The sequence below is a fragment of the Notamacropus eugenii genome, chromosome 5 (genome assembly GCF_028372415.1).
Source record: "Notamacropus eugenii isolate mMacEug1 chromosome 5, mMacEug1.pri_v2, whole genome shotgun sequence".
Classification (NCBI taxonomy): domain Eukaryota; kingdom Metazoa; phylum Chordata; class Mammalia; order Diprotodontia; family Macropodidae; genus Notamacropus; species Notamacropus eugenii.
Window position 1 is genome coordinate 110,360,939 of NC_092876.1, and position 25,798 is coordinate 110,386,736.

A 25,798-nucleotide genomic window follows, 5' to 3' on the forward strand; every position below is an offset into this window, starting at 1 on the left:
ATATGAATTTGTTTGCATTTTGTCTCCCCCATTTAACTGGGAGCTCCTCCTCAGTAGGGATTCTTTCACCTTTCTTTGTATCTCCTGCACTTAGCCCAGTGCTTGGTACATAGTAGGCACTTAAATGTTTACTGATTGACTGACTATACGTTAGAATCTTTCTCTAAATCATTCATTTATTCACCATAAGGGTTGTAACATTCATTCAAGTATTTTTCTGCCCTGATCCTTTACAAATTTGTAAAAGGATTAATTTACTGAAGGATCTGGGTTTTTTATTTTATAAAAATATATTTTACTACTTCAATTGGATCTGTGATCTCACTCATGCTGTTTCATTAGTTCAGATCTCAATCTCTCCATATCTTCTCATCCCATTACAGCTCTTATCCATGTTCTCCCAGAAATACTCCACTCAGGGTGCCAGGGGCCTTCCTCCTCCTCTAGTTCTCTTGAGAACAACGAAACACCTGGGCTTTCCAGCTTTTCTCCTTTACTTTCACTAAAAGACTGTTCCGCCTTCTTTTCTATTCATATATTTCTCAGAGGATATCCAATAAGTCGTTTTTTTCATCAACTTCTTTCCTGACAATTATAATGCATCCTTCTTACACACACCACTGGCCTCTCCACTATGTTTTGTGTGACCCACAATTTTAATTCTTGACAGACTGATGCTCCCCACGTTTCACAGAATTATACTCTCTCAACCTCTCAAGTCATATCTAGCTTAACCCTTTGATTTTATACATGAGGAAACTCAGGCCAAGGTAACCTAAATAGTCTGTTGTCACATAGATCATTAATGGCAAAATCAGATCTAGAAAGTAGGTCTCCTTTCAACCATACTATATAAAAGTCATGGATTTTTACTGTTATAACCAAAAAGTTATCTGGATATGTGAAGAGACATAACCATTTAAATAAAGATAATATTTGCACTCATAAAGGAAAACACTTGTAGACTATAAGTATAGCTTATTGTTATTATTACTGGAGGTCAGATGAGGGGCTAAGTGATCAACCACTGAAGCCTAGAATAGCCTGAAAAGATATCCTGAAGAAAGTGGGTTGTGAGCAGAGGATTTGTCTCATCTGGATAGGCATAAAGGACAAAGAAGACCTTTTCTGATCACAGCTGCTACCACTGATTCTCTCCCCCTCATCTATTCTATGTTTACATATACGTATGTATTCTGTTTCCCTTAACAGAATACAAGCTTCTTGAAAGCAGGTCCTGTTTCTTGCTAATCTTTAAATCAACAATACCCAGCAAATTGTCTGCTACAAAGTAGGTGTTTAATAAATGCTCATTTGTTCAATGATCGATTCTTTTGGGGGTAATGTGCTGGAAGTCAAAAAAGAGAAAGGTGGGAAAAAAAACCTGAAGAGTCTATAAACCTTAATTCTTCTTACTTAAAGCAACAGTAGGGTGACAGCGCTAACTTGGTAGAAACAAAGACAAACTTTATAAAGGATATTGTTCAAGTATAGATTATTTGTACCTAAGATTCCTTCATACTCAACAGAAGTTGGGCTATGTGCCCAAAATGTTTGCTTTTTCATTTAAAAAAATCTCCCCCTCCTTCCCCCTTTTTAGGTTTGGGTGTGATAGTAAGGCAGGAACCCAAGATCACCCAATGAAGCAACAATTTGGGGAATTTGGGATGCAGTAACACCTCGCTTTCATCCCTGTTCTGCTTCTAATAGACCTGACCAAGGCTAAAGAGCAAAAAGTTAAAAAAGAATTCAAAAATTGAATTATCTGTCCCTGAATAGGTAAGTATAGAACATAAAAGGTTCACATAATATTAAATGGGTTCCTACATTCAGCAAACATTTATTAAGCACCTGTTGTATATAATGCCCTGTATTTTACATAAACATATTCTAAAGTAGTGGTAATCTCTTATCAAGAAAAAGAAATAAAAAACAAAATTTTTTCTATGTTACGTGATCCATAAATATTTTATCCTCAAAATTACTTTTAACTTTATTGCACTTTAATAGAAAAAAAATCAGCTACTTTAAATTAAAAAAAAAAAAAAACTATGCCTGACATAAATAAATAGAGAATTCTAATTACAAAGGTATTTTTCAGTCCCATGATATGCAGGGGAAGCCAAACTCTCACAGTTCATCAATCCTAAACATTTTATTCATGTAAACAACTTCATTTTATTTCTGAATTATTTTGTGGGAACAGATGTTTTCCAAACACATTACTTTTTACTACAGTACACTCAGTCAAATTTAGGGGAATATATAGTTCTTTCATAAGCATGAGTCAATTGATGGGATGATTTCTGTCAAGTGTATGCTTTCCTCTCACCAAGGGGCTCAGAAGACCAACTAGTGGAAGCAAATGTGAAGAAATCCTTACCCTCATTCTTTCTAATGGCGCTAAGACTCCATTAGCACTGTTCATTTCCCACCTCCATTTCTCTTCCAGGCTAGATGCAGAATCCTCCACATTGCTGCCCTCCTCAGGAAAGAATCCACAGCCCCTATTCCACTCCATCAAACCCACTCAAACTTTCTAATGGGTTAGTTCCACCTAGCTAAAACACTTCTCCCCAACCATGGCCACTCATGCAGATTAGATGAGGAGGAAGTTAGCAATTACAATCTTCCTGGTAAAATGGAGGATCAGTAAGCATCTCCCTTTCCACGCAGTCGTAGGAACCACTGAGCCTTTCCATTTTGCCACACCCTTCAGATTCCCAAACACTGCCATTTTGACTTGCCAGTGTACCCTAAAGCCCGCCAGCCCTTTCCATCTTCAGCTAAATCTGCATCTGTGCGCTGTCACCTCCAATTAGTGTGAGCTCCTCCAAAACACTGATTTTCTCAATTTTTATAACCCCAGTGCCTAATACAGTACTAATACATAGTAAGAGCTTAACAAATGTCATTTCATCCATTCCTTTAGACTTCTTCCCTTTTTAATTAAACAATTCATCTCACATGAGATTACTTAAAGCCATGTAGAATTTGAAAAGAAAAAAGAAAAACGTAGCTATCCAAGAACTCTCAAGCTCATGAGAATAACATTAAAGAAAGCCTCCAGGAGACTTATAATGTATCCATGAACACTATTAGTCTTTTTAAAATCACACACAGAGAAAACATTAGTTATGTTAATCTACTTGGGTTTTGGGTCTTTTTTTTTACTCTCAGTCTTTAAATATTGACTTGTGATGGACTGTAATTTTGCCATTTGATATAATTATTTAAGTTACATTTAATTATCTTAATTATGCAACTGATACAACTACTGAAAAGGTTACAAGTTAGAAATGATAAATAAAATTAAAAGCTAAATTAATAAACCTCAAATCGAGAAAATGGTAAATGAGCATGGCAAAATCTCAACAAAAAACAGAAGAAATAAACAAAAATCATTATAACTCTAATGCAAGTATCTGCTAACAAAGCTAAGAACACAAAAATGAGTAATACTTTCAAAATATAAAGTAGCCAAAGAAAGAAGATCAAATAGAGATCCTAAATAACCAATATCAAAAAAGGAAATAAAATGAGTTGTAAAAGAAATACTAAAGAAAAGAAACTCCTAATACTGATGGATTCACAAAATTCTATTAAATGTTTAAAGCACAATCAGTACCCATACTACACAAATAGTCAAAAACTAAGAAAGAAATCATCCTACCAGAGTCATTTTATAAAACACAGTTGTAGTACCAGGGAAGAATAAAATTCAGAACTATGGACTCATATCATTAATGAATATCAACACAAAAAATTTAAATAATATCTTGTCAAACACACTACAGTGGCTTATCCAAGAAATCATTCATTATGACCAAACTGAATTTAAACCAGGTACAAAGGGGGTAAAAATCAACATAATCATATTAAAAACAAAAACATACAACCATATGATTATCTCAATAGATGCTGAAATATCCTTTGACAAAATTCAACACTCATGTATGCTAAAAACCCTACAAAGTATAGACAAGGGGGACATTTTTTAACATTAGTAAAAAAAAACTATCTAAAACCAAAAGAAACCATCATGTACAACAAAGATACACTAGAACCTTTTCCCAACAAATAAGAGAGTCAAGGAAAGATGCCCAATCTCCTCATTTAGTCATTTAGAATGGCTGAAGAAATTGTGGGACATGAATATAATGGAATATATCACTGTGCTGTCAGCAATGATGAATATGATGAAGACAGAGATGTATTTGAGATGTATATGAACTGATGCAGAGTGAAGTAAGCAGCACCAAGACAGCAACACATGACAACAACAACGTAAATGAGTAAAACAACAGAATATCAATCGAAAGGGAATGTGGCAAATTTTTAAAGAATAAGAATGGCCCTCAAGAAGAGATATGAAAAGACACACTCAAACCATCCCTTTGCAGAGATGGGAAATCCAAAAGTGTTGCATGGTACACTTGTTTGGGGACTTTTTTGATGTATTGATTGGTTGTACTGACTCTTTGCTCTCCTTTTTGTTTTTCATCTTTTAAAAAATACTGTTTCTTTTACAAGATGACTTTCTAGGGGGCACAGGGATGACGGATATGAGAGAAACTATGGTGATGGGAAAAGCAGAAGACAGCAATAAAAACTTTAAAAAAAAAGTACAAAAGGATATAAGTTGGTTTTCAAAGAATTACTACACTGACCAGACAGTTCACCTAATTTCCCTCTGGGACAAATATCCAGAGGGCTCAATGGAATATAGAACATATCCACACAAACAGGTTTTTGTTGGGTTTTGACAAAAGCTCAAGATAGTTTTGGGGTTTTTTCCCCACTAATAAACCCATAACTGCCACAAATAAAGTTCATAGCACATCTGCTACTCTGCTTACCAAACCTCTTGAAAAGCACACCCAATAAAGACTCTGGAAGGAGATGGTTACAGGGGCACATTAAAAGGTTATAAAAATAGGACTATTTAGAAGCATGTAAAAAGAAAAGGATGAATGTTATGCTAAAATAGGCAATGTTTTTTAATCTATACCTAATGGACCTATAGGAAAAGTCAATAACAAGAAACAATTCTAGGCAACTGGCACAAATAACATGAACTTTAAATGGTAGTTAGATATTATAACATAACTATTCAAACACCGGCCTATCACATTGCCAAAGAAATGTCAAAACTGTAGCTTTAAAAAAAGGACATGCACGCTTTCTTTCATTTCAAAGCATTTATTGTTTAATGTATATACACACACAAAATATTTAAACTCCTAAAAAGCTCTGTGATATACCATATTTCGGTCTAATATAACCTTTTTACCAATGGAAGTTAAAATGTTACAGTGACTGACAGACCGTTAAGTCAGATCTTTGGAACAATGAAGTTAAGGTCCTAGTTTGTCCTTTTGTAAACTAATCAACTCTTAGAATTCCTGGAGTTTGTGTGGCATATAATTATATGCTCTTTTTCTAGATGCATGATTAGTATGCTGCTGCCTTGTCAATAAAGCAGCCTGTAATACAAGTGATAAGAATAGCATTTATGATTTTGGAAAGTGCCTTTGCCATACCACAACGAAGCAGTACTGAACATTTGACCAAGATTTAGAACTACGACACAAGTCAGTTGTTTGCCTCCTCAGCACTCAAAAAGGCTCTGATAAAGCGAATATCCTCCACCTCAACCAAAGGGGGAAAAAATAGGAAAACTACAAACAGAAGAATATTCCCAAAGTGAGACAGCTAAAATATGCTTATGATATTTATAATAAAGTAATTATTATACTTGAAATCACAACAGTCATATCCTGAACAATTTTCCCCTGAATTGACAGGTTTTAAAGTCTACTCAATTTCAAATGATGGAACCCATCCATTTCTAGACACGTCAATTGCTAGAGAGCCTGGTACATAGTAAGTGCTTAATAAATGCTTATGGAATGATTGACCACATATCAGAGGCTCTAGCAAATTTGCTCTATCTATAGATCAAGCAAATCAGGGGCACCTAAGACCTTCACATCTCAGACTTCAGCCTGTTCAAGGGCATTTACAGATCACAGTTTTCCTTTAACCCTATTTCAGAGATGGCACACTGGGACATCCAGGATACCTCCCCCACCTCCTTCCCCTTTCTATTTTCCTCTCAAAGTCCTCTATTTGCACAAGTAGGGGAATAGAAAATGGGAGTTCTTATTAAGGAATCAGTTAAGTCCTAAATAAGACCAGGAACTACATCTCTCATTCTGATAATGAAGTTGTCGTAAGATTCTCAAAAACTCTTTAAGTAGACTTTTTCCAATTAATCTCATACATTTGTTACCAAAGATCTCAAACAAGGCAGACTTACTATTTCTTAAAGCTTATTCTAAGTTAATTCTTCAGTTTCTTAGTAAAAATGGAAAAGAATGAAAAAACTCAATGAAAATTATGAAAAACAACTTTCAAAAGTTCTTTAACAATAATTTGAATCATGAAATGATTTAAGATAATCAGTTTCAGATATTTCAAAAACCTCTGCCACTTAAAAGTTAAGTTTTCAACTGTTCTTTTCTTCGGATTTCACAGTCTCCAACATTCTTCTAAAAATTGCTAAATGAGAATATTTGGTAAAACTTTGGGAAGTACTCAAAAGCCAAATGGTAATAAAACCTCTGCCAAACCCTCTCCACACAGCTTAACTTCTTAATCTTTACCAAGGGGCATCTACTTTTTACTGGTATCTCAGACATTAAACCACCAAATTAATTTACACTCTTTAGGTCATTTTTTCATCCTATGTTGCTCCCTATATTCAATTTCTATCTTGTAACTGAAGTCCTTAACCATCATCTCATAGACTTGATTATATAATCCCCTTCATGAAAGCATTCAATGGTTCCCTGCTGACTATGGTAAAGTATAAACTCCTTACCCTGGAGATTAAAGCCTTCTACACAATCTATAACGCACTTTTGCAGTTGTCGCAGAAAATCCTGTATCTCCCCCATGTAAATTTGTACGCTATTCTCCAGACAGACATGCGTTTGTCTCTGAGCTCTCTCTCCTCATCCTCAGTCTATCCAAATCCAATTCACCCTTCATGATCTAACAAAAATTCCCGTATATCTAGAAAATCTCCACTAACCATCATTTTCATGATGGTTCTTTTCCATTACACATAGTACTTTTTATGCATACCATTAATCTGATAATCACTATACTTGTACTGTGGCATCTCTTCCGTTACTGGCAAACTGTTACTTAATGATTATGCCAGTAGTTAATTTCTCCTAAATATTTTATCTTATCTTCTCAACTGGAAATACAACTCCTCAACAGATGATAATTACTTGTATCTCCCAAAATATCCTGAATATAATAAATATCTAATTTGATTTGGGATTGTATTTGCCAGCTGAGGTCTGATCCAAGGTATTGGTGATGGATTATATTTTTATTTACCCACTGTGGCCACATATTCTTCCTCTCATTTAAATCTTCTTGCTTTCCCAGAATATCAAGTCTAAGATCTTTACTTTTCAAGATCTTCTTCCCATTTACCCTGGACATACATTCCTCTCCTCCCTCATTCCTCAATCCTCTCTTCATTCTAATTATTCATTAGTCACACTAACCTATTTACAAAATGCTTTGCCCACAACAACTATATTTGATAATAGGTTACCCTTTAAATAAAAGAGTATGTTGAATTCAATGTACTTTTCATCCTGAATAATAATCCTCAGTAATTAAGGTAATTTGTCAAAATTCTTGATAAAATGAAAGTAGGGCCCGCAACCTTATTTTAAAAAGTCAATGAGCAAGAATCTCTTCAGTTCATAAAAGAAGGGGGAAAATATTTTGGACTACTAGAGGTTCTAAAAGTAATCACCCAATTTAAACACACTATGGTGTTTATTATATAATGCTGCTTAACAAGCATCTCAAACTAGTTTCCAAAGTTGCTGATGGTTTTAAAGGTTGCTGATGTTACTTATTACTTTTACTAAACAAGTAGAAAAGTTGAAACAAAAAAAAAATGACATCTTCAAAATTAAATCTGTCTATGGACAGATCACTGTACTAGGCACTGGCAGAGGGGAGGGGGTGGTTTGGGAGAGGGACACAAAGAGCTAGGAAAAAAAAACCAGTCCAATTCTCTAACAGGTATGCTTGTCAATTGCCTCATTAAATGATTTAGTAATAGCTCTGATAAAGGATTTCAGATTTATAAAGCCCTTCACATACATTATCTAACAACTTTCACACAACTGTCTTCATACTATTACTAACCCCATTTTACAGATGAAGAAATTGAAGCTCAAAGAAATTAAGTGACTTGCCCAGGCTCACTCAGCTAGTACCTGGGGCAGAATTTAAATCCTGGTCTTCCTAAGTCCAAGTTTAATGTTTTATTCACTCCTCTACCTGCCTATCAATAGCACAACGGACACATCTATGAATGAACAAAACATTTATTAAGCACTGTTAATAAGACTGTGTACAAAGTACTGTGCTAAGGGCTAGATAAAACAGAAAAGATAGTCCTTGCTCTCAAGGAACTCATATTCTAATGGGGGGAGGGGTGATATCCACAGAAGGTTTCAGCTACAAATCAGAATGAAAGGTCCCAGCTACAAATCAGAATGAAAGGTCCCATAGTTCATGGCAATGCCTCTCCGTGAATATTATTCCCCTTAATAAAAGCATATCAGTTTCTGTTGTTGAACAATTTGATAGTGCTCAAGGACTTTGGTGACAAAATTTTTCTTTTTTGAATCTTCAAAAGATGGGAGGCTATGGCCCCTTCAGGAACAGTTGCCAGGATCATCTCCAAGAGCTGCTTCCCAGGATGGCTAATGAACAAGGGCTGAATGTATTGCAATTCCCCTGGCTCTTGAGTTGGTGAACTTCTGAGCTGTCTCCATCAGGGTCTGTGGGGGTATGTGTGATCAGAAAAGTAGTGGTGGCTAGTACATGCTGCCTCCTGTTTCTCCCTTCAGGACAGACTTACAAGGCTTGCCCTGTAAGTGGCAGATGGTGGGGCCTCTTCTTCACAGAAGGTCCTTCTGCAGATGATGGCTGTGAGGGCTGGGCTAGAAGGACAGGTGGTCTGGTGGGTTCTGCCACTCCCAAAGCCCTGTGCTTATCTTCCTGATGGTGGCATTGGGTTAACAGCTGTTGCTCGTGGTAATAAGGAAGGTGGGCCTCTTCTCCACAATGACTGGGATAAATCAATGATGGCTGTGGGAGCTGGGCTGGAAGCAGGTCCAGAGGCCTGGAGGATATTGCTATTCTCCGAGCTCTTGAGTACAGAGTCCTGGGCTGTTTCCATCAGAGTCTGAGGGTAGACTGTGGTCAAGGTGGTGGTGGTGGTTTGACTTGCTTGGAACATGCTGCCTGCCATCTCTCCCTCAGGGAACCCTGCTGCTTCAGATAGGCCGGCTTGCCAGCTCTGTAAATGGCTATACAGTAAAACTAAAGCTATTGAGAGGCTTTGGAAAATATTCATTCTAGATAATCAAATTTAACCTCTGTAAGGACTCAAAATTTTTTATTTTATTTTTTAATTTTTGTGTAAGAACAAAATTCTTTGAATATATGTTTCCTTGATGTATGAAAGTTATCATAAACATTACAGTGCCATAATACAAAGATGCACCCCATAAGTTGGTTTGTATACTTCTTGACTCACTCCCAAAGAAAATAATATTCTATAGTTTTTCCAGCATTTTCTCATACTATCAATCAACCACTATTTGTGTACCTGCATATAGCAGCCCACATCTAATTTGCTGTGGGTTTGGAAATCAGAGAAGAAAACCTCTTAATTTAACATTTATTTTTAGATGTCTAAAACAAGGGCAAATAAGCTCTGAGTCTAATTACATTTTTACATATGAGGTAGGTTTCAAGTGACTTGTCCAAGGTCACAAAACTATTTAAAATGATATTGAAACTCTGGTGTTCCAAATCTCTGGGTCTAGTACCTTTTCCACTCTACTTCACCATGCTTCCTCTCTGAATACCTGGGGCTGCTGATTTCCACAGAGGTTAGCCATTACTACAGATACTTTTACAAAGGTTACCTAACTCATTATTGCACTTAACAGAAAGGTATTTTCTGAGCCCAAGCAAAAGGCATATACATATGTATATGCATGTGTATATCTGTGTATATATTATGTGTGAATACATATATGTATATGTGTATATGTATATTATATATAATATATTATGCATATATTATATATACACACATACATATACTTATATATGTATACACACATACAAATACATGTACAAAAGGCATTTATATACCTACAAATATATATATATATATGTTGTCTCCTTGGCCATACTGGAAGCCCCCTGAGGTCAGGGACTGTTGTGGCTTTTGACTTTGTTTCCCCAAGACCTTCAACAGGGTCTGATACATATCAAGCAATTAATAAATGGTTATTCATTGGCTGAAAGATTTTCACAACTTTGCATCCCCATCCTTTGAAGACCTTTAAATTTCAGTTTCTGACACATTTTTAAAACTAAAGTGAGCAGGTGAGAAACCATTCTTTCCTTCATGTTTTAATATTGATGCTTTCTGTTCTGTGATACTAACTTTTACAGATAGGAAATGTCAACATTAAGCAGTCTAGAGGCAATTTAAATACTTGCTTTACTTACTGCTTTTCCAAATATCAAAAAAGCATTTGAGTAAGCAACCTTTAGGAGAGAATGAATGATTCAAAGCAAAGATGTTCTGAAGACTGGTTTCTCTCCAGCATCTGAAAATCTTTCAGCAGATCTGTCTTCAGATCCCAAATCAGAGCATCAGCAACACAGTTCTCCATTTTTATTTAGTTGCCCTCTAAAGACTCCTCATTAAGATTCCATTTTTAGCTTAAAGAAGGCTTTAGAAGAATGTCATTATCTAGAATTTATACAATATCAAATGAGCTAATTACAAGTGTCCTATTATAGAAAAAGCACTGGATTTAGAGTCAAAAGACCTGGTTTTCAATCCCAGTGCTGCTACCTATGGGACCTGAGCAAGTCACTTTACACCCTGGTGAGTTTCCGTGTTGGTAAAAAGGAAGGATTTTGACTAGATAGTCTCTACCGCTATTTCCAGCTCTAAGTCCTATGATTAATCCAAGGAACTCACAACTAGAATTACATTAAAAAAGGGAAGGGAAGGACAGGAAATACTGAGTCCCAATAATAATTTATTATTGAGACAACATGAGACAACTATTACATTATACTGATATATAATGAAACCAAAAGATGTGATCTCTGATCTTTAAAAACATTATTAAACTAAAGGAAAGTGAAAGCAAATATGAAAAGTAGGTATAACTTTCCCATTTTGAGGAAAAAAGATTATAATTTAACCAAATAAATTTCGGAGGGTACACAATTTAAATCTCAATATTGTAATTTTTCTAGTCATCCTTTTTTCCTGTCTCATATACAATTCTGTGTCTCATGGTATCTTGATGCAAAACACCCCTAAGTCTACCTTAAGACACATGACATGTTCTAGAGGATAAAATTACTTAAAACCAGCCCCTCCAAAAAAAAAAAAAAGGCTTTGCATAATCCAATCAATTTGGGGAATTACTTTTGCTTGAGAAGATGTGGCTAAGAAGTGAGATCACAGAAAAGAGACTACCCAACTGTGGCCAGCACATATCTGGAAATCCCCAACTCCTTGCTTGACCCTGAGTATTCTTAAATCCAAGTTACAGAACTCTGACTCTCTTAAGGTCTGCTTCAAATATAATAGCCCTGGCTGGCCCTGTCTTCCAAAAGCTGAAGCTGCTTTCTCCACTCTTAAACCACAAGAGGAATTTGTATTTTCTCTCTGGAGTGGAAAGGAAATCAGGCCCAGTACTGTAATCAGACAAGGAACTTTCAACATATGAGAAAAATAGAACAAACTAAGAAGCCCTTGAGCAAGCCAAGAACTAAAAAAAACTTGGTCCTGGGGAAGGATTAAGGTTTGCCATGAAATAAACCCAAGTATGGGAACTAAAATTTTGCTGTTCAAAACAAAGTAAGTTGTATAAGGATCTCAGTCCTGGATCCCACCCCACCGTGCAGTGTGTATTCTGAGGGATGTGTTATGTATTATAAGTCAGCAAAGGAAAAACAGACTTTGTAGAAATGTCAACACATGACATAACTTGCAAAGGTTGGCTGTTCATTGGCATGGGCTGCAACTTGCAGGGCTCCTATTAAGGGGCTACTTCCATCTCTTTTCTTGTGAGGTGACTTCCACTGGCCCTGAAGATCGCAGGTTAAGGACCACTAAATACGGCCAGTGAAGGACTGTGCGGGTCAGAACCAATCACTGCAGAACACACAGTTTGCTCCAATACCAGACAGCTGCACACCGCAGCAGAAACAGGAAGGATCCCTCATTCAAGCCCTAAGTCTCTGGTAACATCTAATGGAGGATGTGGTAACAAGGAGATGTGTGCGAGGAGCCACTCCGAGTGCTCGGGAGGCTGCAGATGTGGGGAGAACACACACACAGACACACACAGACACACAGACACAGACACACAGACACACGCACACAGACACACGCACACAGACACAGACACAAGGACACGGACACACACGCACACACAGACACACACACAGAGACACACAGACACACACACGCACACACAGACACACACAGAGACACAGAGACACAGACACAGACACAAGGACACGGACACACACGCACACACAGACACACACACAGAGACACACAGACACACACACGCACACACAGACACACACACAGACATACACAGACACACACACACACAGACACACACAGAGACACAGAGACACAGACACAGACACACACACACTGACACACACACACAGACACACACACAGACATACACAGACACACACACGCACACACAGACACACAGACACAGACACACAGACACACGCACACAGACACACGCACACAGACACAGACACACACACACAGACACACACACACAGACACACACACACTGACACACACACACAGACACACACAGAGACACAGAGACACAGACACAAGGACACGGACACACACGCACACACAGACACACACACAGACACACAGACACACACACGCACACACAGACACACACAGAGACACAGAGACACAGACACAGACACAAGGACACGGACACACACGCACACACAGACACACACAGAGACACACAGACACACACACGCACACACAGACACACACACAGACATACACAGACACACACACACAGACACACAGAGACACAGACACAGACACACACACACTGACACACACACACAGACACACACACAGACATACACAGACACACACACGCACACACACGCACACACAGACACACACACATACACAGACACACACACACAGACACACACACACACATACACAGACACACACACACACAGACACAGACACACACATACACAGACACACACACGCACACATGACTTCACCGCGTACCCAGAGCCTAGGCTCCTTAGGTGCCGTGGGCAAAGCGCCGGCGCCTGTTCATTCACAAACACCCAGCCAATAGACAGGCACCAACACCCGAGCCCGGAGAGGCGGTTGTGCGTGTGCGCAGTAGCCGAGAGCAGGGCACGGCGGGGCGAAGGCATGTGTCAGTCACACCCACCCGGCCCACCCGGCAACCTCGCCCGCCAGATCCCGACACTTGCACCCAAAGGCGCCTGCGAGTTGTTGGTCCCGGCTACCCCGCAGCGCACCGAGAGCCGCGGCAGGATGTGGACGTGGGGGAGCCCGCCCCCGCCCACGAGCACGCAGGCATGAGTCCATGCACACACGCGCACACACACACACACACACACACACACACACACACACACACACACACACGCAAGCTCAGGCGGAGGCGCGCCGCGGTTTTCCCCGGCGCACACGAGACAGGCCCATCCGGAAGATGTGGAGCCAACTTGGGATCCGTGAACCGCACAACGCCAAGCCCCCGCCCTTCTCCCTTCCCCGCGCACACACACACGCACACATACACACCCGCACACACACACACACACACATACACACACACATACACCCGCACACACACACACACACACACACACACACACACACACACACACACACCAGAGGGTGCCCAGGTTATGGACCCCAGCCCCCCAGCAGCCTGGCAGGAAGGTGGCACACCGGCGCGTGGCAGCCGCGCACTCACTCACCTGCCTGCACGGTGTCCGAGAGGTCATGTCCGAGGGCCACGGTCCTGGGAAACTCCTTCAGCTTGCGGGCGCTGAGGTTGAGCCCCCCGGAGTTGGCCGCCTCCTCGAGCGCCCGCTCCAGACCGCGGTTCAGGGGCAGGTTGTAGCCTCCCCCGCCGCCCCCCGGCCCCGCGCCGGCCCCGCCGCCAGCTACTCCCCCGGCCCCGCCGTGGTGCGGAAGATGGTGATGGTGATGGTGGTGATGGTGATGCTGGTGCGAGGCTGCAGCCGGGAGCGCAGGGGCGAAAGGTTGGGGCTCGCTGCCCAGCGTCGCCATCTTCTTCCCCGGGCCCCCCCACCCCGCCCCTCCGCACCGGCGGGGGGTCTCTGCGCCCCCTGGGGGAAGCGGAGACGGGGCGTCGGGGTGCGCCCTTCCGTCCAGGAGCCGGCGGGCGGGCGGCGGCGCGGGGACGGGGCCAGAGCGCGGAGAGGGCCGGCCGCGGCTGCCCGATTCTTAGGGCTTTCCTTTCCCTGGGAAGCGGAGGACGGCGGCGGCGGGAGCGCGCATGTGTCTCCGGCTGGGGCGCCCTCCTCTCCGGCCTCTCTTCCTCCTCCTCCTTCTTCCCCAAGCTGTCAATCCAGCCCCGAGACCCGGTTAGGGCAAATGCGTCCTCCGGGGCAAGTCCAACTTGCCCCAACCAGTCCACTGAGCATGCCCACAGCCCCCGCGGGCGAGAGGCGCGACTTCAGACAAGTGGGGGGCGGAGGGGGGAGGTTGGGCTGGCTGTCCCCGCCTCCGCCTCCGCAAGAGGGTGGAGAGCAAAGAGGGACGGACTGCGCCCAGCGAGCGAGGTGCCAGCCCCGAGGAGGGAGGGAAGGAGGGATAGAGGCACCCGCAACAAAGAGAAGTCAGCTCCGGGCGAGGGGGGCAGCCCCTGGCGATGGGGAAGGAGCCTCCCCCCGCCACACACACACAGAGGGTGAAGGGCCGACCCCAAACGCCAAGGACTTCCTTTTCTCCTGTCATTGGGAATCCCCAAGGTCAGGGTCATGGCTGGGTTTTAGAGGGGATGCAAATGTAGCAAAGAAGGGGTGTGCCAAACTCAGCAGGTTTGGGAGATGGCTTGGTACCCACGGGGTCGCACCCCCATTCCTACAGATCCGTGTCCACTGTCCATCCATCCACTCCCGGTCCCATTTTGGAAGTGTAAGAAAGCCGAGGACTTGGGGCTGGGGGGAGGGGATTTGAAGACGCGATTTTTGCAGAGTAATTGTTGGAAGTCACCGAGACTCGGGAAGGAAGGATTGTTTTGTTTGTTTGTTGTAAAGGACGATTTACTAGAAGTATAAAAAAAGATACCATGGGGAGAGAGAATTAAGTGAAAAAGGACGTCTTGCGTCCCAGGACCTTGGTGGGTTGGGTGTCGGTAGACGCTAGCCGCAGTTGCCCTTGTTTGGTAGTGTGATAATGGGGTCAATCCAAGTTCTTAGACCAGGTCATATTCTTAACCCATGGAACCTGGGGTCTCTTACCAGTGTCTTCTGAGTGAATTTTCTCTGCCTCTCGGCTCTCACCTCGTCATCAAGAAACAAAGAGGGAAACATGCTAGCAAGTTCTCCTGCTCCTCCAGGATGACTATTTCCTGGCTATGTTCCTAACCTCCCCTGTGTTGGAAAGTCAGTTTACTCAGCAAGGAACAGTGTGAAGAAACTAGTCTAGTCTGTTGGGAAAAGCACTGGATTTGGAGTCCGGACATTTGAATTTGAATACCAGCTCTACACTTAGAACCTTTAACAAGTAATATGGCCTCTCTGTTTCAGTTTCTTACTCTGTAAAGTTGAGTATCAGATTAAAATTTAGCCACTATATTTAGTCATAAATAACCTATATTATATATGCCTTATGTTAATAACTCTTTCAGCCCTGCAATCTGGAATCCAATGGCCACAGCTTTGTATAACTTATGGGTACTGGTTAAATATTCCCCTCCATCCCATATATACTTCTGGAGGTCAGGAATGTAAGCTCTTTGAGTGATGAATCTGTTTCATTTTTTGTCTTTGTATCCTAGGGACCCAAAATAATGTCTTCATAAATGGTTTGAATTTTGTCACCGCCACTTGCTACAGTGTGTCCCTGAGCAAGTCACTTAACCACTGTCAACCTTTTCCCTCTTCTGTCAAATGGAAATAATAATAATAGTACTTACTTTATAGGGTTGCTAGGAGGATCAAATGAGATAATGTGTGAGAAGAGCTTTGCAAACCTTAAAATTATATATAAATGAGATTATTATTGTAGCTAATTAATTGAAGAAGGAATCACCTGATATAATACATCCCATCTCTCCAGTTAGCATTGTCGTGGCTGCCCCCCATGTCTCTCCTCAACTCAGCCTACTGGCTTCTCTGGCTTCCTTCAAGTTTCAGCTAAAATAACATCTTCTACAGAAAGCCTTTCCCATTCCCCTTAATTCTTGTGTCTTTCCTCCTTTAATTATTTCCTATCTATCCTGTATATAGTTTGTACATATTTGTTTGTAGTCTCTCCCCATTAGATTCTGAGTTCCTTGAAGGCAGACTATCTTTTTGTATCTCCAGGCCTGGCACATAACAGCCCTTAATAAATGGTTATTGACCGATTACCTAGTTTTTGAAAGATATATGTGTGTATACATACATACATGTATGTTTATATACATGTGTATATATATGCATATATATATATATATTCTCCAAAATCCTAAAGCAGATCTCATCATTTTTACTAATGCAAGGGGAGAGTACAATACAGTAGATAAGGAAATAATACAAATATGGGAGATGAGGGATCAGTTCCTTTCTATGTCAAAGATCATAGAATCACATATATAGAGATGTTACAGACCTTAGAGATTGTTTAATTTCACCCCCTCACTGCATAGATAAGGAAGCTAAGGCACGGGGAACTCAAGGTAGTAAAAAGCAAAGGTAAGATTTGAACCTAGGCCCACTGACTCCAGAACCAGTATTTTTCACTAAAACACCACTAGGAGAGAGAGAAAGAGAACAGTCTTTTCAGTGACATAGACACAGTCATCAGCCCATGAAGTGAATACTATAATTGGCCTGGGATGAGTCATTTGAATTATTCTAGCATGTTTTCCTCTAGTATTTGACCTTCATTCTAGACTAGGACGTAAGCTTTTGCAGTAGAAATCTGCTGTTTTTAAAATTATATATTTAAAGGAATAGCAAGTTGTACATAATAAAGTTGCAATCATCTTTTTTTTCTCTATACTAACATTTTGTGGAAATGCTTGTTTCGTTTCTTAAGTTTAGAATAAATAAAAAGTAAATTTGAGGAGACTAGCACTACCTGCTGGTGACACCTCAGAATTCTATGAATCTGGTGCTAAGGAACACTGCTTTTTTGGGCTGCTTTTTCCTTGGAATCTAGAATGTTCAAGCTACAATGGAACTTTGAAATCATTTAGTCTATCTCCTTCATTTTGTTCATGAATCTGAGATCCAGAGAAGTGCCTTGCTCACAACCACACAACTGCGGGTTCCCAGGCAGAACTGAGGATGGTAACACCCAGTTTGGTGTTTGTTTCCATTGTATCAAGTCCTTGCTCTCACCCTTTACCCTCCCCATCTGTGATTTCTTAGTGTGGAAATTCCCTCCACTGATACAGGTCAGCATGATCTATAATTTGTAATTTTACAAAATGACTTAGAGCACTGAGAGAATTAAGCGACTTAAACCGTGGTCATAAAGACAATAACAGGTAAAAGTAAAATATTGAACCCAGGTTTTCCTCCATCCCCTCTAACCATTGGACCAAGTTTCTTTTCATCCACTAGCTTCACTAAAACCAAATTTCAAGATTTGCTAGACAGAGAAAACTCTAGTATTAGATATAAACTTAATTCTACCTTTCCTTTCACTCACCTATTTTCTACTTTCCCCCCCAAAAAAGTTTGGACTTATCCTTCACTGTGGATATTCACTGTGGAAGAATTGTACAACCCTAAAATTTTAGAGTTCGAAGGAACATTTGAAATTACCTACCTAACTTAACCTCATCATGTTACAGATAAGGAAACTGAGACAGAGAGTGGACAACTGACTTGTCCAAAGTCATACAACAGAGCCATCCTCAAACCCATGTCTTCTAACTCCAGATTTTTTACAGTATACTATACTATACTCTTTATAGTATACTATATACAACACAGCATAGTCTTTACAGTAGACTAGACTTCTGGGACTCTTTCAGCTATAACCAGATTGGTGGCTTGGGAATTTTTATCAGTGTTGAGTATGTATGTTGACAATAATCTAAGTGATCTTCCAGCAGATAGACATAGTAGCAAGAAATCATAAGAAGATATGGTGCTTTTTAAAAATATTCCCAACAAGGCTCTTTGAGAAGAAATAGGATATTAAGATACCATTCTCCACAAAAATATCTTACAATTCAGAATATATCTTGTAACATTTCCAATCTCATGCCTTTAAGATAGGCCCCATGTATGAGATTTTCTTCTGTCTTTTCTTCCAGATGAAACATTGTACATTAAATAAAAGATTTTTCTTGTTGCTAATTTTTTTTCTTTTGTACTAGATTTGTGATTTCATTGTTGTACAGTCTGGGTATAGAAATTTCCTAGACAGAGGAGGATTAGTAACACATCTAATTTATAGTCTATAAAGGTGCCTGGAGCACGGAATGATTAAATTACACAAGGTCACATAGCCAGTATGTTACAGAGGCAGAATCTGAACTCAGGTCTTCCTTGTTCAAAGGTCACTACTAGCCATTAAACTATTCTTCCAAACCTTGTTACTCTTATTGACACAAGTTTTCAAGGTAATAAACTATACAGCCCAGCATGAAGAAGGCTGATAATATAAATTAGAAGTAAGGGAAGAAACTGAGGAAACTAACCTTGAATAGTTTTCAAAAATTGAGCATTATGACACCCCAGTAGTTTCTGCTGTTGCCTGCCATCTGAGCTGTATTTTCCCAGGCTACCATTTTTATTGTCTTTTATTATCTTTGCTTCCTCTTCTTGCCCTTTTCCTTTATTTCCTGATTTGGAGAATACAGTTAAAGTCTGGTGCTATTTGGATGACAGCAAACTAACACTTTCTTCCTTCCTGTTGCAGGCTTTTCTGGCCTAAGCATACTCTAGTCACTTCAACTGCCCTGAAATGTGTAAGGACTAAAAGGTGAGAAACAACACTGAAGTGTTTTGGATCATCACTGGATGATTTAAGGGCAAAAGAGTAGAGAAGCCCTTTTTCTATTTCTCCTTGGTATTTTCAGCATGAAATACTGCTGATCCCAAGAAAAGTGATCTCTTAATCAAGTCTTGATGGACAAATAATTTTTTAAAAGGTTATGATTTTTATCCTTCTCCCTGCATCCAGAAAACAAGATACCAGATGTAAGATCCTACACCTTTATATATCTGGCTTTGTGTTCCTACCTGAGGAAATGAGGCTATAAATGAAATACATAAAAATTAAGTATACAACCCATAAGGAGAGTGTGGAATAATGAACTGCAATACTGGAAACGTCTAAAAATCAAAGAAAGATTGCTCAAGAAATCAAAGATTAGAGCTGGATAAAACCATGGAGATTCTACAAACTATAAACTATTGCTGTCTGCTTTCTTTCTTCGACTGAAAAAGTACGGGAAGAATTCTCTAGCCTGACTGTATCCCCCTTGGGGAGGCTGCATGCTTTAATTAATTTGCATTCCTGTGTTTATAAATAAGCTTAGATCCTTCTATGAGTCTATGTCACATACTATTGTATCATATATTATTTAAGAGAATGTATAGTTGCTTTTTTTTTGCTAACCTCTGATAGTGCTTAACAGGTACAATGAGTCTGCAGTGAATATTCTTGACTAATTGATAATTATCTCCATGAGAATTTTGGGCAGCCTAATTAACAATGTTGAAAATGTTAAATCATCAGTATTTAACCGTACTGTCAGCATGGGGTAATTGAAAAAAGATCAGTGTGGAAGTCAGGAAGACCTGAACTCAAGTTCTATCATTCCTACATACTGGTTCTGTGACCAAAGACAAATCCTTTCATCTCCGAGTGTCCCAGAAAACCCTGTTAAATTATAGAAAAATTACTAATTTACATCTGCAGAAGTTCATTATACCAATGAAATTATAGGTCAGGATTAAGGAAAAAAAGCCCCAAGCAAAACAGAGCCAAAACATACTTAGCTCTGGAACTTTTCTCCCAAGATGGTAGGTAAGCCAAGATTAGCTGCATTCACCTGCCTTCAGCCTTTCCTCTAGCTATATCTTCTTGCCATTTATGGGCATGCTTGCTCATCTTTGTAAGGCTGTAGGATTTCCTATGGTGTTTTTTTTCTTATTTTCAAACTCTCTCATACCATAGTTTACATCAAATTTCATAAGAAAATGCTGCCCACCATTGGATTTTGACAAATGCCCAACTGATTATTATCCAGTTAGAGGTTTTTTCCCCCTAAACCACAACTCCTCCTGTGAGACTTTTCCAAGTTATCCTACACACAGAGGAAAGAAGCAACAGCTGCTAAAGTCTAGCCAACCCTCACTCCTCCTCTTCCTGCTTGCCTTTTGTTCTCCACCCTGGAGTAAGACAGGGCCCCAGCTCTTGGACCAAAGCGCTTCCTTTAACCCCTTCCTGTCAACTCTCACATCCCTGTTCTTTCTGCCAGAATAATGAAACTTCAAAAGCCGGGCTACAGCAGACATGGTGCTATCTATATAACATGAAACCTTTAGGGTCCTTTTGGGGATCACAGAAAAAAGAATTCCATAATGGCAGCATCATAAATCTTTACCATCAAAAATCTTTGCTATGTTTCTTCAATTATGTTTAGTTCCTATGATCAGTTTGATTTTATACAAGTTTTAAAACTAATATTTGTATTGTGCCTATGATATCAGACTATATATGTAATATATAAATAGGACAAGAGCCTTCCTTAGAGTACTTCAGCCACTATAGAATATAACTGTCTTGTATGGCAAAGAGAAGACATTCTGACCTGAGGCTGTTGCTTAGAGAGATCATTTTAAAGCTGTCTGGTAAGAAAATTATAGAGTGGGAAATTCAGGGTTGGTGGCTGATTGTACCTGAAAAGGATATCTTTAGCTTAGCTAAATTAGTATACTCTTGAGTGTGTTGAAGGGAAAAATTGATCAAAAATGAACTTAACCAATCATCTAGATATGAAAATTCTATCAGGAACAGCAAAAGAAAAATAAAACGGAGTCATTAAGTCAGTTTCTGAATGACACTAACTAAGAGGGTTATGACTTTTAAAACAAACATTTAATGGGGGTTCCAGATTCATCTCCACATATGTTCCAAAAGGTGCATCTCTTATATGCATATATTTAAGTGTAAAGGCAGGGGGTGATTTCCCCTCCCCATCTCAGTTAATTAAGTATCCAGAATAGAGATGAAGTTTTAATGAGCTAGCAAGGTGTAATAATACCCTCTGATTCCTTTATGAGTTTTGAACACCCCTCTGACTGTCACACCTCTTAAAGCTTCAAGTAGCTAACTATTGGAAAAATCTGAGTTAGAGAGTAGGAGATGTGGTCAGCTGAGAGCTGCCTATGGAGGAGGAGTGTGGAGAATGAACATTAATTAAACACCTTCTACATACTAGACATTGTTAAATATTTTATGAATATTATCTCATTTGATCCCACAGAGAGAGCACATGAAAGACATTGCATTCAGCATAGACATGTATAGAGAGGTAGTCAGTTGATAGAGAAGGCAGCTTCAAGGAATGGAACTTCTAGCATCAGCAAAGACATCCAGCTATGGAAGTAATGAGTAGACCCTAGGAACCCAGCTAACCAATCTGTCAAGCAAAGACACTTCACCCAAGGGAAGCTACCAAAAACACTACTGAGAAACAAAAGGCTTCCAGGCCTTGCAGTACTAGGACTTGTGAATTCACACACAGACACAGACACACAGACACACACACACACACACACACACACACACACACACACACATCCTGCATTTCTGCCCCATTACCATTGTACTCTAATTCTGAGCTCATTCTTCCCAATGAGTATTTATGGGATAATGTGCCCAAATTTGAGGGGGGGGGGGGAAGGGAATGCTTTCTAGTTACTATTTTTACTACACTAACTTAATTAATGGCCTTTGCAAAGAGGCACTTGTGTCTACTGGCTGATTGCTAATGAAAGGAATACTAGTGACAGCTCATGAGCTTATAGTTTCGGAACAAGGCCATACCCTAGAACCCTGAGAGTAGTTCCCTCTCTGAAGGCCCATCCTGTAAGTTGAGGAAAGGGGCAGGGAACAATCATTTGAGTGCATACTATGTACCAGGAACTGTGCTGGCTGAGCACTTTACAAATATCTCATTGGATCCTCATGACAACCCTGAGAAGTAGGTGCTATTATTGTCCACATTTTACAGATGAGGAAGCTGGAGCAGACAAAGATTTACTTGCAGGGAGTGGGGTGGGTGGGGTGGGTGGGGGGAGTGGGGGGAACCTTTAGCCTCAAGGCCACATCTGGCCTTCTAGGTTCTTGGCTTTGGCTTCTCCTGGAATCATACAGCTAGTAAATGTCTTGAGGCTGGATTTTAACTCAGATCTTCCTGACTTCAGATCTGGTGCTCTATCCACTGTTCTATTTAGCTATATTACCTAAGAAATGTTTGAAATAGATTTAAATATAGTTCTCTAATAATGATTTCAATGTCATGTTGTCTTGGGTGTTTCATATTCAGTTCATTCATTCATTATTTAGCATTTGGTTTGTGAGGCAACCTGGAATAGTGAAAGAACCAGCTTTAGTATCAAAAGGTTCAGTCATGTCCAACTCTTCATTACTCCCATGGACCTTAGCACACCAGACCCCTCTATCCTCCACTATTTCTTGAAGTCTGTCCATGTTCTTATTTGTTGTTTCCTTTACACTATCTATCCATTTCACCCTCTGCCATCACTTTTTTCTTTTGCCTTCAATCTTTCCCAATGTCAGGGTCTTTTCAATGTCGCAATTTTCCAGCGTCGTTATGTAGCCAATGTATATAAGCTTCAGCTTCAGTATTTGACCTTCCAATGAATAGCTTGAATTAAAGTATTGACTGATTTGATCTCCTTGCTGTCCAAGGGACTCTGAAAAATCTTCTCCAGCACCATAATTCAAAAGTATTGATTCTGTAGTGCTCAGCTGTCCTTATAGTCCAACTCTCACAGCCATATATTGCTACTGGAAAAACCATAGCTTTGAGTAACGGACCTTTGTTAGCAAGATGATGTCTCAGCTTTTTAGTATGCTGTCCAGATTTGCCATAGCTTTCCTTTCAAGAATAAATGTCTTTTAATTTCATAGCTGCAGTTGCCACCTGCAGTGATCTTTGAGTCCAAGAATATAAAATCTGGCACTGCTTCTATTTCTTCTCCCTCCATTTGCCAGGAAAAGATGGGACCAGTCACCAAGATCTTAGTTTTGTTTTGTTTTTAATATTAAGCTTCAAGTCAGTTTTTATACACTGCTCTTTCACTGTCATCAAGAGACTTATTAATTCTTCTTCAATTTCTGCCATCAGAATGGCATTGTCCTCATATCTGAGACTGTTGATATTTCTCCTGGTAACCTTAATTCTGCCTTTTGATTTATCCAGCCTGACATTTTGCCATGATGGCATGATGTACTCTGCATATAAATTAAACAAATAAGATGACAATATGCAGACTTGTTGTGCTCCTTTTCCAGTCTTTAACCAATCAGTTTTTCCATGTTTGATTCTATTGTTTCTTGTTGTTACAGGTTCCTCAAGAGACAAGTAAGATGATCTGATATTCTTTGAGGACTTCTCATATTTTGTTTTGATTCAAGCAATAAAAGACTTTCGTGTAGTCAGTGAAGCATCAGTAAATATTTTTCTGGAACTCCCTTGCTTTCTCCATAATCCAGTGATTTTTCACAATTTGATATCGAGTTCCTTTGCCTGTTTGAAAACCAGCCTGCTCTTCTGGTAATTCTTGGTTCACATATTGCTGAAGCCTAGCTTGCGGAATCTTAAGCATAACCTTTCTGGCATGTTTGGTAATTTGAACATTCCTTAACATTGTCCTTCTTTAGTATTGGGATATAAACTGATCTTTTCCAATCCAGGGGCCACTATTGAATTTTCCAACTTTGCTGACATACTGAGTACAGCACTTCGCCAACAGCGTCTTTTAGGATTTTAAATAACTTAGATGGAATTCCATCACCTTCCAAGCCTTATTGTTAGCAAAGTTTCCTAAGGCTCTCTTCATTCTCCAGGATGTCTGGCTCTAGATCAGTAAACCATAGTAGATATCTTGGTTTTCTGTGATGTTAAGATCTTTCATGTAAGTTCCTTAGTGAATTTGTGTTACCTCTTCTTTATCTCTTCTGCTTCTGTTAAGTCCCTACCATTTTTGTCTTTTATTATGCCCATTTTTGCATAAAACATGCCCTGGATTCCTTCAATTTTCTTGAAGAAATCTTTTGTTTTTCCCACTCTGTTGTTTTCTCCTATTTCTTTGCATTGCTCATTTAAGCAAACCTTCTTATCTCTCCCCACCATTCTCTGGAATTCTGCATTCAGTTGGATATATCTTTCCCTTTCACTTTCCTTTTTTCCTCAGCTCTTTGTAAAGCCTCATGAAACAGCCATCTTCCTTTTTTTGTTCTTCTTTTTCTTTGAAATGTCTTTTGTTGCTTCTTCCTGTACAATATTGTGAACCTTCTTCAGGTACTCTATCTACCAGTTCTAAGCTCTTAAATCTATCACTACCTTCACTTTATATTCATAAGAGATGTAACTTAGGTCTTACCTATATGATCTGATGGTTTTCCCTACTTTCCTCAATTTAAGTCTGAATTTTGTGATAAGAATCTCATGATCTGAGCCACAGTCACCTCTAGGTCTACCTTTGGCTACAAAATATGTAATCAGTCTGATTTTGATATTGACCATCGGGTGAGGTCCATGTGGACATCCAAGTATTTGCTATGATCAGTGAGTTAACTTGACGAAACTCTATTGTCTCTGCACTGCTTCTTTTTGAACTCCAAGGCTAAATTTGCTTGTTATTTCCAATTATCATTTGATTTCCTACTTTAGTATTCTAATCTCTCATGATGAATGTGACTTCTTTTTTTGGTGTTACTTCTAGAAAGCCTTCATGTGATCAGCTTTGACCTCTTTAGCAACAGTGGTTGGAGCATTGATTTGTATTACTGTGATGTTGAAAGGTCTATCTGTGATTTGAATAGATATCATTCTGTCAATTTTTAGTTTATACTAGAGTACTACTTTTCTCACCCTTTTTTTAAACTATAAGGGCTACTCTATTTCTTCTAAGGGATTCTTATCTGCAGTATATAATGATCATCTGAATTAAATACACTCATTCCTATCCATTTAAGCTCACTGAGTAAAAAGGACAACCTTGAGATATCATCTTACACATATCAGATTGGCTAAAATGATTGAAGTGTAAAGTAACAAATGTTGGAGGTGATGTGGAAAAAACTGGGACACTGATTCACTGTTGGTGGAACTCTGAACTGATCCAACCATTTTGG

At 39.7% G+C, this 25,798-nt stretch overlaps 1 protein-coding gene across 5 annotated transcripts in view; it reads right to left on the minus strand.

Moving 5' to 3' along the window:
- LRCH1 (leucine rich repeats and calponin homology domain containing 1) overlaps positions 1-14,671 on the minus strand; it is a 240,975-nt gene extending 226,304 nt beyond the window's left edge. For 4 of the 5 annotated variants that reach the window (XM_072610571.1, XM_072610575.1, XM_072610574.1 and 1 more), the window contains exon 1: positions 14,188-14,641. In XM_072610571.1, coding sequence (XP_072466672.1) covers positions 14,188-14,503 — 316 coding nt within the window. In that variant the 5' untranslated portion in view covers positions 14,504-14,641. Of the gene's footprint in view, positions 1-14,187 lie in introns of all 5 variants that reach the window. The other variant, XM_072610573.1, reaches the window with a different exon arrangement.
- Between the last annotated feature and the right edge of the window lie 11,127 nt (positions 14,672-25,798).